The sequence below is a fragment of the Theropithecus gelada genome, chromosome 8 (genome assembly GCF_003255815.1).
Source record: "Theropithecus gelada isolate Dixy chromosome 8, Tgel_1.0, whole genome shotgun sequence".
Lineage (NCBI taxonomy): Eukaryota > Metazoa > Chordata > Mammalia > Primates > Cercopithecidae > Theropithecus > Theropithecus gelada.
Genome location: NC_037676.1, coordinates 8,557,933 through 8,574,303, shown reverse-complemented (window position 1 = coordinate 8,574,303; position 16,371 = coordinate 8,557,933). Strand labels below are relative to the sequence as shown.

Below are 16,371 nucleotides of genomic sequence, written 5' to 3'. Positions count from 1 at the left end.
CACTATGTTTCTTCTGTGAAGAAGCTACCACGGTGTGGAAAATTGGCCTTATAAAAATGTGTCATATGCATTACTTTTAATTAAGAAATTAAACTATGTTTTAATTTCCTGGGGTTTACCACACACTTATTTAATAGTAAATTATACTATTACCAGGATTCATGGTGTGGTGTGTGTGTGCTGGCAAAGTCGGAAATGTGACAGATAAATGTAATTTAAGCATAGCATGAAATTAAAATGTGTTACAGCAAAAATGCAGTAATGTGTTTATTGATTTGTTTTTCTTACAGATCTCAGAAAATAATGTTTACATTTTAACTTTTTTTTCGGGGGGGTGCGGGGCAGGGACAGAGTATTGCTCTGTCATCCAGGCTAGATTGCAGTGGTGTGACCTCAGCTCATTGCAACCACCACCTCCCGGGTTCAAGCAATTCTCCCACCACGGCCTCCCAAGTAGCTGGGATTACAGGTGCATGCCACCACACCGGGCTAATTTTTGTATTTTTCAGTAGAGACAGGGTTTCACCATGTTGGCCAGGCTTGTCTCAAACTCCTGACCTCAGGTAATCCATTCGCCTTGGCCTCCAAAAGTGTTGGGCGTGAGTGAGCCACCACGCCCAGCCTACATTTTAAGTTTTTAAAAATTGTGTTTTTCACTTTCTTTTGGGGGAGCAAAGTTTTAAAGGTGGTGTAATTCTCACTACTATATTGCCTGTGTTTTCTCTGATATTATTAAGTGACTTTCAAGAGAGTAGATGGTTACCACATCGAGGAACTCAATATTTGTCCCAAGTAAATAAAATCAATAATATTGAATATTGCACTAAAGCTGGTTGTGAACAATACATAGATAATGACACCAATACTCATGAAAATCCGTGTTGGAGGGAAACATGAGACAACTGCTGTTTGTACTGTTCCCTCCACTGCTTTGTGTACTGCCTGCCTGTGCCTTAGGTACACATGCCCTAAAACCGTGTATTTTGTGGTGTTATTCTGAAACAGCTCTTCTAAAAATAAAATCCAAGAACTCCTGGACATCTCTGATATTATTTTAGTGGTCAACAAGCATCCCCCTTTCCAATGACTACAGTAGCAACCATCAGTGTATTTTATTTTACATATCTCCACCAAAACAACAAATTTTGACAAAGTTAGTGCAGAAGGTGCTATGAGAATCCAGCCATCCTCTACTAAGCCACACATTAAGGAGCTTTGAAAACTTTTAAAACGATGACACTCTTCACATTAATTTTTGCTTTGTTTGAAAATGAATCCTTATCATTCATAAAAATGTGTTATATAAGCATGTAATTGACATGTTATTTTAAATACACATGTAAAATCATATCCGTTTTAGTGTAAATAAATTCACAAATGAATATTTTAAAATAATAGTAGTTTTTAATGTATGATATAGTTATAAAAAGGTCTTTGGGGTCTAGTGGTAGGCAGAAATCGAAGGTGGTCCCTCCGTGTCCCACCCCTGAGTCAAGACATCTCCTCAGATCCTCTCCCATGAGTGAGGGCAGAACTCTGAGTACGTTAGGAATTAGCTGACTTTGAGTTAATAGAAAATGAGATGCTCTGGATGGGAACAGCCTGGTGAGGGGAGCCCTCATCAGGGACTAAGTTCTTCCTGAAGTCAGAGAGATTGGACTTAGGAGAGGGCCTGGTGGGATGGGGGACGCAGGGCCAGGAGCTTAGTACTTCTCCATTATCAGCAGCAATAACATAAGGCCCTCAGCCACGTGCCACAGGACATGGACTCTGACCAGGAGCCAGACTTGGGAAGCTTATATGAACCTCACTGGACCCCACTGGACCCCACTGGGCCTCACTGGACCCCACTGGACCCTACTGGACCCCACTGGGCCTCACTGGACATCACTGAACTTCACTGGACCCCACTGGACCCCACTGGGCCTCACTGACCTCACTGGACCTCACTGGACCCCACTGGGCCTCACTGGGCCTCCATCCCTGTCAACACCTGAACGCAGTCCTGTGAGACCGTGAGTGGAGGATCTGGCCAAAATGTGCCAGGTATCTGAGCCCAGAAGCTGGGCTGTAGCCAATCTGTGCTATCGTGAGGCCCTTACCGTATGGTAACTGGTTACACAGCAATCAATAACTAATACAGGTCCTCAAATTTTAAAAATAAAAATTTTATGAAAACCCCCGAGAACAGTTGCTTTCAAAGAGTCTGGGCTATCCCTTCCATAGAGGGTCTGCTGAATGACCTTGGTAAAGGGGTTTCTAGACTTCTGTACTCTGATGTCATTTCCAAAACATTGAGGCAAGAGAGATGAAGAGGAGAAAGGGGACACTAAGGCTTGTAAAGTTTTAACCAGCATCCCAATTTAAACCAAAAGTCATATACTATGGCATCTAAGACAGCACACTTATGCTCCAAAAAGAGAAAAAAAGATTGACAAGCCCTGTATTAGTATAATTTTTTTTTTAAAAAAAGTCAGTAGACATAAGAATAAATTGACAATATCAATATCAAGCCTTTTGGGAGGAAAAAAATAAAGACAAGCAGAAAATTTCAGCTTGGTCACAAAAGTAACGATGAACTCCATGTCAACTTTCCCCAGCTCACCGACCCTGTGCACGGCACACTGCCTTCCCTGGTGTGGATCTGGTTCTCTGATACCACTCTCCACCATAAGATACCAGGGCGTTTTGGAGAACAAAGCGTTTGGGTAAGAAAAATTCCAGATAACCACAGAACATCCTGTTTTCATGAGAAAATAAGGACCATTTCAGAGACGTTAAAGCTGCGTGAAAGGGACTCCCTCGGCCAAAGTGTCACAACCTGAGCTACAAACATTAATAACATCGTTTTTTTTTAAAGTCAGCAATGATTTCGGCTGGAATCCGGTGACTCTGGAAAATGCCACATGTCCATGATGACATTCAAGAGACAAACAGCAAAGTGTGATAGAACAGTTCGTGCCCAGCCCGCGAGTCAGCAAGCAGCTGACAATTTTCAAAACAAATGTGTGGCCCGAGACAACCAGACATGTGACGATAAATGATGGGTGGGGGTTGCGTCTGGACTGCACTCCGTGTCAGAAGCACCAGAATACAGTCGAGAAAACTAGAGGCAGGAAAACAGACTTGCCAGAATTTCAGAGGCTGGAGGCAGAAACACTTCAAGGACGGCAGAACTCCAACTTTGCTTTCTTTCCCCAAATGAGGTCAATGCCTTGCTACTAACGAGTGTAGTTCAGGAATGAGGTTTTTCTTAACATTCCCTTAAATAGAAGGCTCTCTACTGTATGTGAAAATTCTTCTCGAAGGCTGATTGGGCCGTGAGCACAGAAGATTGTCACACAGCAAACACCATTTGGCATGACCCTGCTCTAGGTAGACAGGGATACCGTAGCTGGGCATCCCTGGGAAACTGGGGAGACAAGAAAAGGCTGTACTGGGCTGTTGCAGCCGCAGAAGCCCCGTGTAAAACCCCACCTCTAAGAAGTTAGTAAGTGACTGTTTTTAAGATCCCATTTCTGGTTCGAAATCGACAAAATGATGTTGGCGGGAAGAGTCTAAAGTAGGCAAAAGTTTAGTGTTCCTGACTCCTTCTCCTAATCTCTCCTTACTGGTGCTAATGTCGGAATCTCCAAGTGATAAATTGACTTCCAAGGATGAATACATCTGTGCATGACTGGCAAGAATGTGGGGAAGGGCGGCATTTCCTAAGCGGCAAAGGTGTGATAAAGAGGAACGGCCCTGCAAACTCAGTGACCAGGTCATTAACCATCCAAACCAGGACACTGTTCAGAGTGACAAGCAATCATTAATAAACACCTGGAAAACAGGCTTCAGGCAGGGCTGTCTTGGAGAAACAGGGACCATGTTCATTATGATTATGAAAACTCTGAGCTCCTTGAGGCCAGCAATCCTTCCTGATTTATCTTTGTGTTCCTGGTGAAGAGCTTGTGGTATGTGTTTCATTAAAGTTTGCTCTATTAAAAGTTGAATTAAAATTATTACCAAAGACAGTTAAACATTCAAGCTTTTGTCTTTTTCATTTTTTATTCTGATGTAGTCTTACTAAGTTGTGTATTTTATAAATTATAAACTACTTGTTTTTATGCATGATAATTTTCTGTGAACAATCAAGTAAAGACTGTATATTAGATATGTCTGAATCAAAGAGTGCTCTGAACAATACTAGCATTGTTTTATTTTTCTATTTATCCGTATTTAATGTGAAACTCACTCAAAGCTTTAACTGCTTATCTTGTACCTAAGAGAATAATCATCTCCCTTTTGAAGACAGTCATTATTTGAGAACACAGTATCTTCAGCATTAATACTATTTCCCAAGATCTTAATTAGAACTCTTGAATAGCCTGTCTGGCATAAGAGTTATCTTTTTACACATAGGTTTGTACTTGTCTTTGAGCTGATTTGAAATACAGTTGGAAAAATACAATCATTAACAAGGAAAAGACAACATCAAATGTCTAATCCAGCAGCAATGTGGTTTCAGTATGTCACATAACAATACGTATGTCATTGTAAGTATGTCACATTGTAATGAAAAGACAGGCCATTTGTGCTTTTGATCTATAGGACTATGACAGATGATAGCTCCACTAGAGAAGCTCACTGTTGACAGCAGCCATCTAGAATAGTCTAGGATGCCGTGTCTTTCGGGGGTGCATCCCTCATCACTTACCTCGACAGCCTGGCCTCTCGTCTCCTATGTTCCACGTCCCATTGGCCTGGCACTGCGCGAGCCTCCGGCCCTGTAAGTAGTAACCAGGACTGCAGCTCAGCAATACTTGAGCGCCATACTCATTCAAGGATCCTGAAACCAGCCTCCAGATGACATGTTCTGAGAGCTGAGTTTCAATGCTGGGGCAAGGGACCGCTGGAACAGAAAGATACATCATATCATCATTTTTCTTTTTTGGAAAAGATCAGACCGTGCTTGCTTTGAATGGCAAGGTCTTCCTCTATGAAACTGATCTTGCTGGGCAAAGTCGATGCCATTACGTATTATCTCAGCGTTTCTCTACCACCCACATAGTCCATCTAGGAATGATCCCATATGTAAAATGCATTCAATTGCCTCATTACAGATGTCCTGGCAAGTGTGAGGCCAGACTGAACTGTAAAGGGGGTAAATCACTTCCACCAAAGTATATGGCTCATTGGAGTTGATGAAAATTTTCATGAGGGTAATGAGCACATGCAAATAAAAATCTTACATGTAATTTCCCTCAATATTCTATCCTGGGAGGAACTTGGAATAGTAATTGTGTAATTGCAAACCAGTTGGGACACTAATTTTCAGAAAATCAGATGCCCTCATTTCTTCAATCCTATGAAACACACATATGTAATATACCTATATATCATTGAATGTAGAAACACACAGAAATACATGGGCACACTGCACTAATACGTTCAGAAAAATGTTTAACAAGTTTTTATTATTATTATACTTTAAGTTCTAGGGTACATGTGCACAGCGTGCAAGTTTGTTACATACATATACATGTGCCATGTTGGTGTGCTGCATCCGTTAACTCGTCTTTTACATTAAGTATATCTCCTAATGCTATCCCTCCCCTCTCCTCCTACACCACGACAGGCCCCAGTGTGTGATGTTCCCCACCCTGTGTCCAAGTGTTCTCATTGTTCAATTCCCACCTATGAGTGAGAACATGTGGTGTTTGGTTTTCCGTCCTTGTGATAGTTTGCTCAGAATGATAGTTTGCTCAGTTTCCAGCTTCATCCATGTCCTTACAAAGGACATGAACTCATCCTTTTTTATGGCTGCATAATTCCACGGTGTGTATGTGTCACATTTTCTTAATCTAGTCTATCATTGATGGACATTTGGGTTGGTTCCAAGTCTTTGCTATTGTGAATAGTGTCACAATAAACACATGTGTGCATGTGTCTTTATAGCAGCATGATTTATAATCCTTTGGGTATATGCCCAGTAATGGGATGGCTGGGTCAAATGGTATTTCTAGTTCTAGATCCTTGAGGAATCACTGCACTGTCTTCCACAGTGGATGAACTAGTTTACAGTCCCACCAACAGTTTAACAAGTCTTAAAGGAGACCACCTATTCATATCCTTAGAAAAGGGCCTAGAATACAGTAGTTACTTAAGAAGGAGTAGTAGTAATTGTAATAGTGACAGCAACAGTACTACTAGTAGTATACTATTACCAGGGTGGACTTCAAGGACTTTGTAAATATACTGAAAATATGTGCAAAGTCTGAATTGTATGTGGGTATATATTCTTTGAAAAGTGCAAGATGATTTAAAATAAATTACACAAAATTAGAAACTAGAACCGTTTCTCTAATTATGAAGCTTCGGTAGCTATCATTCATTATAATCAATCACCAAGAAAATTGATCAAATTGATTAATTTATTGAGCTGGGAAGAATTAACTGGAGAGACCATAGTTTTTATCAGAATCATAGTGATATATTTTAAATTCTATTTTTTCTTTTTTTTTTTTTGCGACAAAGTCTCGCTCTGTCTCCCAGGCTGCCAGGCTGGAGGGCAGTGGCGCGATCTCAGCTCACTGCAACCTCCACCTCACGGGTTCAAGAGATTCTCCTGCCTCAGCCTCCCAAGTAGCTAGGACTATGGGGACACAGATGCCTGCCACTATGCCCAGCTAATTTTTGCATTTTTAGTAGAAATGGGGTTTCACCACATGGGCCAGGCTGGTCTTGAACTCCTGACCTCAAGTGATCCTCCCACCTTGACCTCCCAAAGTGCTGGGATTACAGGCATGAGCCACTGCACCCAACCTACATTCAAATTCTATACAAGTTTATTATAATTGAGTCAGGCATAACCAAAATGTTACAAACATCTTATTAGTCTTTTCTCAGTGATTTACAAGTGCTATGTGAAAATATATTGAAAAACGCAAGTTTTTTGATATTGCCACAACAGTAACAATGAAGTTTAAAATGTGAAGAAAAATTGCTAATTTAAAAGTAATCCTTAGCTTTATTTCTCTCAAGTATTTTTTAGGTTGAAGCAATTATTCTAAATTTATGTGAATACTCAAATATTTAAGCCAATGATAAAAATAATATTTTTCTCCAGCCTAAATACTCTTAGAGTTTCTGGCAAAACTATCATTTCTGAAAAGTTCTTAAAAGCTTTAGCCTCATAAATTCATAACTCAACTTGAATCTCACTGCATATTTTAAATAAAATGCATTTAATTTCACCAAAAAACATGCTTCTAGAATTGGTTTTAATAACCTGAACTATCTTTTACAAACTTTATTTCTGCCAAGAATAACTCAGCTTTATTCTTTCTTTTTTTGTTTCTTGTTTCCTTGTTGTTGTTTTACACAGACAAGGTCTCGTTATATGGCCCAGGCTGGTCCTGAAGTCTTGGGTCAAGTGGTCCTCATGCTCAGCCTCCCAAAGTTCTTGGATTGCAGGTATGAGCCACTGCACCCAGCCAAAAATTCCAATTTGGTTCACACAACGGAATCAGAAATTTTCTTTGAGCTGACCCCATCTACAGTAGCAATTTCCAAATTCTTCATGATGACCTCTTTCTTCATGAAAACGGTATTTGGTTCAATTTGTAATTATCTTAGGCTAGTTTGATTGTTTGCTCACATCTCTTTTTTTTTTTTTTTGTCTATGCTATAGGCTCATTTATTGTAAACACTCTCTTTTTAGAATTTTTTTTAGTATAGTGTCTGACAAATTAGACACTATATGTGTGTGTGTGTATATATATATATATATAATTATATGTGTGTATGTTTTGAAAAATAGCCTGCCAAGAAAATATATTGCCACAACAAAAAGAAAGAGAGGAGATAAACATGTATGAGTGGAAATTAGGAGTAAAAAGAAAAGTGAGGACTGAAATAAATATTAATATTAAAGTTCATCTGGTCCTTCGTTAACTGAAGGATGACAGCTGAAGAGTGGAGATTTCCAGAAATTTGTGCAAATTATCATTTTATTTAATATTTTTTAAAAAATGATAGGTAGAGAATATACAAAAAACGTTGAGTTTGAATACTCTATGATGCACTTTGAGAGGAGAAATCCCAAATAATATAAACCAAGAGGATGCGAGACCGTTTTCCCTAAGGAGTGGTAAAAAAAAAAGGTCCAGTCTTTGTAGTTGCATCTCCATGCACCCCTGCATTCATACAAAAACAGTGCCAACAGCCCCCACGGAATGGTGGGCCCTGATTTGCTGTGGTCAATAAGGCTGTCACAAAGAATGTGCTTTATCTTGGCCCAATAAAATAATGTGGCAAAAATCCGATAACAGAACTGTGACTCTTGTGAGAGGATACTGAATTCAAATAAAAACAGAACATTTTACAACCCCTAAACACCTACCCCAGTCTACCGATTCACATGTCTGTAAGTAGTTTTTAGTCACTCATTATCAGAAGCCTGAAAACCGTGTCTTCCTGCACTCCCCGTCACACACACTCCCACAAAGGTGTCTACACTCAACCTCCTGTAACTCACTACATTTTCTCCTCTTCTGTGCATCCTCAACCTCTACCTTACTTCAGAGTCAAGTGCTTAGTTTTGGTGCAAAATTTCACTTGCACACCCTTAAAAGAATATTTTAAAAAAAATTAATCTCTTACATCCTTCATTAAAAATCTAAAATTTTCCTCATAAGTTTAAGTCACTGGTATTACCAGTATATGACATGCAAATTAGGTAAAAGTGCCCTTAAATAAAATACCACTTTTACTCAAGTCCAGGAGAGTAATACCACAGCAAGTTGATACTTCTGAATATTCATTTAAAAGAAACTCAACAAATTTATTTTATTCCTTGTTCTCTTTCAACTATTACTTCTAGGCCACAATTTCTACAAAAAACCCGTATCTTAAGATATTTTATTTTGAAAGTTCTTTATGAATAATCTATAACACTTACTGTAGCAAACTTTGATTTTTAAATTTCCTGTGACCACACGGTTTCACAGGTGAAAACATTCTCTTTTAGTTGTGAATTTCCTATTAATATACCATTGATTGAATAAACAATATGATAAAATTGTTGATAATCTATGTTCAACACAAAAGTAATGTTTTATTGGTAAGACACCAATTGATGCTATAGATAAGGCATTTTTGTTGTTCATGCATTACTGATTGTTAGAAAGAGACAAGCTTTCGTATCAATTGTATTGCTATTGTGGACTTCAGACCTCAAGAAAAGTCATGTGTTAAAATAAATTTGGCTCACTGAGAATGATGGTTAACACAGGAACAGAAAACCAAACACCACATGTTCTCATTTATAAGTGGGAGTTGAACAATGAGAACACATGGACACAGGGAGGGGAACATCACACAACAGGGCCTGTTGGGGGGTAGGGGACAAGGGGAGGGAGAACATTAGGACAAATACTTAATCCACGCGGGGATTTAAAACCTAGATGATGGGTTGATAGGTGCAGCAAATCACCATAGCACATGTATACCTACGTAACAAACCTGCACGTTCTGCACATGTATCCCAGAACTTAAAGTAAAATAAAAATAAATAAATAAATACATTTGGCTTAGAGTTGCCTTTGTACTTTGAATTCCTACACAGTGAACTGCAGCCTCACTCAGTACATAACAAACTGCAACTCTACTCAAGAGGATATCCTTGTAACAAGTCGCTGAGTCTCAGCTAATCACAGCAGCCTTGCTTCAGCCCATCACAGGCCCCAGACTAGTCAGACCATGTCCCAGTCGGGCAGGTGCCCAGCAGTGGCTCCTCCAGCTGCCTCCCCATGTCCCTTCCTTTTTCTATGAGTGCCGCTGCCCACATTGCTGAGTGGATCTCTCCAGACCTTTCCTGGATTTGAAGGCTGTCTGATTGATACATCTATTTACTCAAATAAACTCTGCTAAATTTCATGGGTCAAAAGTTTTCTCTTAACAGGTAGAAGAAAAATAGTTGGAATAAAGAAAAAGATTTGATGTGGTTTCTGGCTGATGAAATTGCCCATGGTTTTTTTGTCCTTTTTTTAACTGTTTTCCATAGTTTCCAGGTTTTCTACATATCACTAACAGTTAGAGAAAAAGCCAACCAAGAGATCAAAGGGACTTAGGAGTAGTGGCCTGATAAGCACAGACATCATTTTACAGTTAGGCTGAAAAACTAAAAGCTGAGAGGACTTTATTTGTTTACAAGAAAAACTGGAAATAGTTACACTAAGTCCTAATGAAAAAAATCCTCTGTCTTGAGGTACAAATATATATGTATACAAACACATTATAAATAAAAACACATAAAAACACATATATGTACATCTGTAATTTATATGCATATATAAATTTTAATATATACATACCACACATAAATGCAAAAGGTTATAAAAATCAATGCATAATAGTTTAACAAGGGGTTATTTAGGAAAACTAGGATGCTTCTGTTATATTCTTAGTTATTTCTTCCCACAGTATCATACTTAGGAAAAAGTGAAAAGCGAGCAAAAATATAGTCTATAGGGAAATTCTCATTTCATGACATTAAACATTATAGATTAAGGGAATAAGATAAAACTGAGACATATGGAGGATGGTAGAATACATGAAGCTGAAGTTAAGAACTGGAGCAAAAATATGAGTGGAACATCACAGAAGAAAGAAGGCAAAGCGTGAGCCAGGGGCACTGGGGAGAAAGGGAAGGAGGGCCTCGGAAATGGCTTTCCACCGAGCTCCCATTTCTGCCCAGGGACGGCCCTAACACTGAAAGGCAGCTGCAGTGAATACGTACACCTCCCCTAAGACTTAAGACAAAGTGGAGTTACAGTCAGGAGGCAACGCGAAACAGCCTGAGTACCTCTGTGCTACATTTTTAAAGAAAACACTTCGTTCTTCCTAATAAAAATATCTTAGCTCAATCTCTCCTGGGCTGTTCCCTGTACCTGCCAGCACTCCCCAGTCACCCACCACCATAGGCAGACACTGTAGAGCGCGGCTGCTCCCACGGACACACACCTGTTTAAAGAGCTCTTTTCACATTGTGTATGTAATCCTGTAAGTAATTTTACTCTACGTGGATCCCCACTCACGACACTGAGACAGGAGAGGAGGGTGTCACTAGTTTTTGTATTTATTTGCGAGTTACAGAGGAGCAACGAAGCCCAAGCTCACCCCAACCAAGCCAGAATTTCCATCTACGGGCCTCACGTCATGTTGTGTTTCTGACTTGTCACTTTCTCTGAACACTAGAAACAATACAGGAAAATCTGATTTACTCTACAAATGACTAAAATACATAAGGTGCTGGAAGCCATTTCTTGGCTCTTCCTTCCCTCCCTCCCTTCCTCCTTTCCTTCTTCTTCCTTCCTTCCCCTCCCTTCCTTTCCTTCCTTCCTTCCTCCCCTTTCCCTTCCCTTCCTTCCTTCCTCCCCCTTCCCTCCTTTCCTTCCGTCCCTTTCTTCCTTTCCTCCTTCTTTCCCATTCCTTCCTTTCCTCCTTCCTTCTTTCATTTCTTCTTTCCCATCCTCCCTCCTTCGTTCCTTCCTTCTTTCCTTCCTTCTTTCCTTTTTCTTTCTTTTCCTCCTTATTTTTTTCCTCATACATTATGACAACAAACTTCCACCACCTGTACTAACCTGAGGAGGCGTTTTCCATTTCCTGAGATTATAAGCCCTAAATGACCTAGTGTGCATTTTAGAACCTTTAAGAAATGTGGATTCAGAAAGGCATTTCAAATGCCTAAGGTCTTTCAAAATATTTTCCTGTCTATAGCAACATGAGTTACAGCATAGCCTTAAAACACAGAGGTTGGAGTTCATTTATGGAGACTGCCTTTAAATTTAAGGTCGGTTAGCACTGATATATGCTTTGCCAAATATTAGCATTCACATTAGATGTGCAGTCTCCAATATCCAATCAAACATGTATTCCTCTTCTAAAAATAAATCTGGGTTTAATAAACATAGCCATAGCATGGAATTCTCTCGAAAGATGGGTAGTTTCCAAGCAGGTTTCACTGAGAATCCAGAAAGTGACTCCAACCTCAGGAATGTCCTTAGACCACTGAGGGGTGAAAAGGAGTCTCCTATGGCCTGGTCCAGAAGGCTCTCCTGTCTCTTACCTCTACTTCTCCTCCTCCTATTTCAGAGTGAGAAGTCAGGCTCTAGAATTTGGGGAAGATAGAAAGACTGAAATAAGAAAAGAACATTCAAATTTTATGTTCTGTTTATTTCCTCATTTCTAATATCTCCACCAAAATGTTAATGCAGCCAAATACTGCCATCAAAAATATTAACTTCACCTGGCTACTATTAACTAATATATGGCTCGGAGAATCTTTAGTTTCTCAAATGTATTTTCACTCTTATTGCGTGAAAGGGAAAATCAAGGTGTAGATAGCCCATTGAAATATATATATGATATATAATATATGCTATATTTTTATTATATATTATAATTATATAAATATATAATATATATATTTATTTTTGTAAATATTAATTATATAAATACACAATATATATTTATTTAAATATAAATTATGTAAATACATAATATATTATATTATTATATATTATTTATATATTATATATATTATATATATATAAAAAATAATTACAAATTGGGCCGGGCACAGTGGTTCATGCCTGTAATCCCAGCACTTTGGGAGGCCAAGGCAGGCAGATCATGAGGTCAGGAGTTCGAGACCAGCCTGGCCAACATGATGAAACCTCGTCTCTACTAAAAATACAAAAATTAGCCTGGCTTGGTGACAGGAGCCTGTAGTCCCAGCTACTTGGGAGGCTGAGGCAAAAGAATTGCTTGAACCCAGGAGACAGAGGTTAGAGCGAGCTGAGATTGTGCCACTGCACTCCAGCCTGGGTGGCAGAGTGAGACTCCAGCTCAAAATAATAATAATAATGATAATAATAATATAAATTAATAGGTGATTTGAATGTTTTGTGGAAAATAATTGGTTAGAATATTTCTGAGTAATATTTTAATATAAAACATTTAAAGGAAATGTTTTGCAGCATCATGAACATTTTAAAACGTGTTGAATGTTTCTACAGAAGTTCGAGTGTCATATTTTTCCTTCCCTTTCTCGCCTAAAACTGCAAAACATTTTTCTTCATATCAGTAAATAAATTACGAATATTTCTGTACAAGAAATAAATAGTAATTTCCTTAACCAAGATGAAAATGGCTGAGCAGAACTTAAAAGCATGAGAGAGCTCCTGACAATTTTGAACTACATGAAATTGATGTCATTCAACATTTTTGGACTTAATAAAAAGGAAATTTTACAGGGTTAAAGCAAATAATTTAAAACATTCTCAAATGAATATTATTTTAACAGTTAAATATATATGTACTATAGAGCAAAAATATATCCCTTAAAATGCATTTTTCTTGTTTTCTTTTCAGCATTATATTAATATAGAACAAGCAAACTCTTCTATTTTACATGTATTACTTGTTCTCTGATTCCAAACATAAAGAATCCCAGGTAATATCATAAATATGCTTGAAAAGGTGCTAACATGAATATACACACCTTGAAAAGCTTTTTCTAGCAACATTTAAATTTTTTCTAGGCATAATATTATACATAGCATCAGGTTATTTCTTTTTCTTTTGAAATGTCAATATAAGTGTTGGCTGTGTAGAAATATTATTTTTGGTTGTTACATGCTTGTACCATTTCAAAGAAAATAGCACCATATCTTTCTGTGGAGATATATATTTTAAAAACTCATATATTGACAGAAATGTGTGCTAATATTCCCATCTTTACTCAAGTATATGTTTAGAACTGTTATATGAAAGACGAGGATGTCAATCTACTGATATTTTATAAACCGATAAACTTGATAGTTCAACACAGCACAGCGTTTTTGCCAGCCTGTGACAGCCTCTTTCTGGCAGCCATCAAATGGTGGTAAACCCCATCTAGCCGACAGCCTGTGGGTATAAAGGGCTTTAAAGCAGTATAGTACAATCACGCAAATGTTACGTTCATTTCTAAAATGTCTTTTGACATCACGAACTTCTTGGTTTCAGAATATGTTAGTGATTATTGTCCACCCTTCATCTCTGTGAATCAGGAGCTCTGGAAGGCACAGAGGCCTTAACAACTTTGTGCACGCTCCCATGCCACTGGGAATCCAAGCCTCCCTCATCATCATGCAATGGTTTCCAGCACCTGCTAACTCTGTTCCCAGGCCACCCAGGCAGGAGGGTGATGGGGACAATTCTCCACAGGTCTCTTGTGCATCTTGTTAGCTAACGTACCAAACCGACCTTTCGGCCGGAACTCTTTCTTCCAAGCATGTAGCAAACAGCCTTGAGAGAGAGAGGCGGATATGTACCTCCTATCTAGCACGGAGACATTTCCTTTTGTCACTTGAATAGGAATTTTCTAAACGTATTTATCATCTGCACACAATGATGATGCATTTAGATTAGGTAGGGATGGGACCTTTCTTCGGCTTTGTATACCCGCTTATGGGAATCCCCTGTCAAAGCACAGCTGAAAGCAGGACAGACACTTTATGCTAGTTCCACGTGGGTAACCTTGTGGATGGGCATAAAAGGACCATCTTCAGTGCCGACTCCATCACGGACCAACCGAGCAACCTTGGGAAAGGTACTCAAGCTCCCATCTATACTCTGCGCATGACAGCAGCACTTCATAGGTTTGTTATAAGAGCGCAAAGATTTAACTGATGTGAAATGATTAAAACAGTGCCTGGTACTCATAGACATAACCTGTTTCTCTACATTGGGTTATTTATAGGTCATATAAACCCAGTGTTAATATGACCTAGTGCTAGATATGGCTTAGTACTGTGGGTTTATATGTACTACATGTACTGTATACTACAGAGATGCAAGAGTCTCTGTGCTAGATAGGAGGTACATATCCAACTCTCTCTTCCAAGGCTGTTTGCTACATACTTGGAAGAAAGAATTCAGGCCGAAAGGTCAGTTTGGTACATTAGCTAACGAGATGTACAAGAGACCTGTGGAGAATTGTCCCCATCACCCTCCTGCCTGGGTGGCCTGGGAACACAGTTAGCAGGTGCTGGAAACCATATAGTACATATAGTACTGTAGGTTTATATGTACTATATGTACTATATATAGTATTTGTACTAGTAACATTTAAATGTACATATACATAAATGTATATATAGTACATTTATATGTGTGTATATAGTACTATAAACCTACAGTACTAGGTCACTATAGTGATATATATAGTATATATAGTGATATATAGTGATATATATAGATTATATAGTACCACAGGTCACTATAGTGATAGGTTTAAATGACCTATAAATACTAGATATGACTAGATGAATCTAGCAATATAAACCTATCACCATCTATGAGTATCAAGCTAGTATGGCTCTGGTTTGCTTTCCCTTTTTTATAATGTATATAGACTGCATTTAATCATGTAAAGTCCTCACGGTGCCCAGCATAGAGTAGGCCCACATAAATAAATTGTTAATGACTGCTTTGCTTCACTGACTAGTAGTAGTTTTAGCTAAAGAAACAATACCCACATATTGGGATTACAACTTAGGGTTGTTCTTTTTTTTTCATTCAAAAATCACACATTTATTAAACATATTATTAACTTAAAAACAACATACCAGTTTCTTTTACAGTGCTCTTCATCCAACACCTTGGACAAAACCATCAGCCCAAAGTTAATTCAAAAAACAGATTACAAGGCAAACAGTGACAATAGGTATGGACATTTACTAGCAAAAAAAATGCAATTTGTTCTTTAATTAAGTAATGTCATTCTCAAGTGATACAGACCAGTCATCTTGACAGAATTCCTTTTTTGTATGAATATTCATAAATAAAATGTCTCTACATATTGGAAAGAGCTGCAAGCACTCTGCAACAGCTTCATGTCACTCTACAGCAGCTTAATGTCTACCTTAGGGGAAAAAAGCACTAAAATCCTCTTCCAGTGAAAGTTGTTTATTACTCTGGTGTCCCACAGCTAAAAATGAGTTATGAGAGCAGCTTGATGGTGATTGTGTTATATTCCTTTAATCGAAAAGGAAACATTTATAATATTCTAAGTATCTTCAGCCCAAATACTATGTCATATTGGGCATTTTTTAATAACCAGACTGTATTGTCCTTCATATGTGAAGTTGACACTACTGATTTGTCAATGCCAAATGTTAGGCTAAAACATTCAATTTTTATTATTATAATGTAATAATAATAAAGTATTAATTGTATTATAATATAATAATAAAAATATTAATTTTTATTATTTATAATATTTTCTTGTTGCATCAAAAGATGATTGCATTCTAACTTTTGTGACCAACCAAATTTAAGATG

At 38.2% G+C, this 16,371-nt stretch overlaps 1 protein-coding gene across 1 annotated transcript in view; it reads right to left on the bottom strand.

Moving 5' to 3' along the window:
- The window catches only part of CSMD1 (CUB and Sushi multiple domains 1), a 2,061,182-nt gene that overhangs the window by 86,490 nt on the left and 1,958,321 nt on the right, over positions 1 to 16,371 (bottom strand). The window contains exon 50 of the mRNA XM_025393463.1: positions 4,697 to 4,891. Coding sequence (XP_025249248.1) covers positions 4,697 to 4,891 — 195 coding nt within the window. The remainder of the gene's footprint in view (positions 1 to 4,696; positions 4,892 to 16,371) is intronic.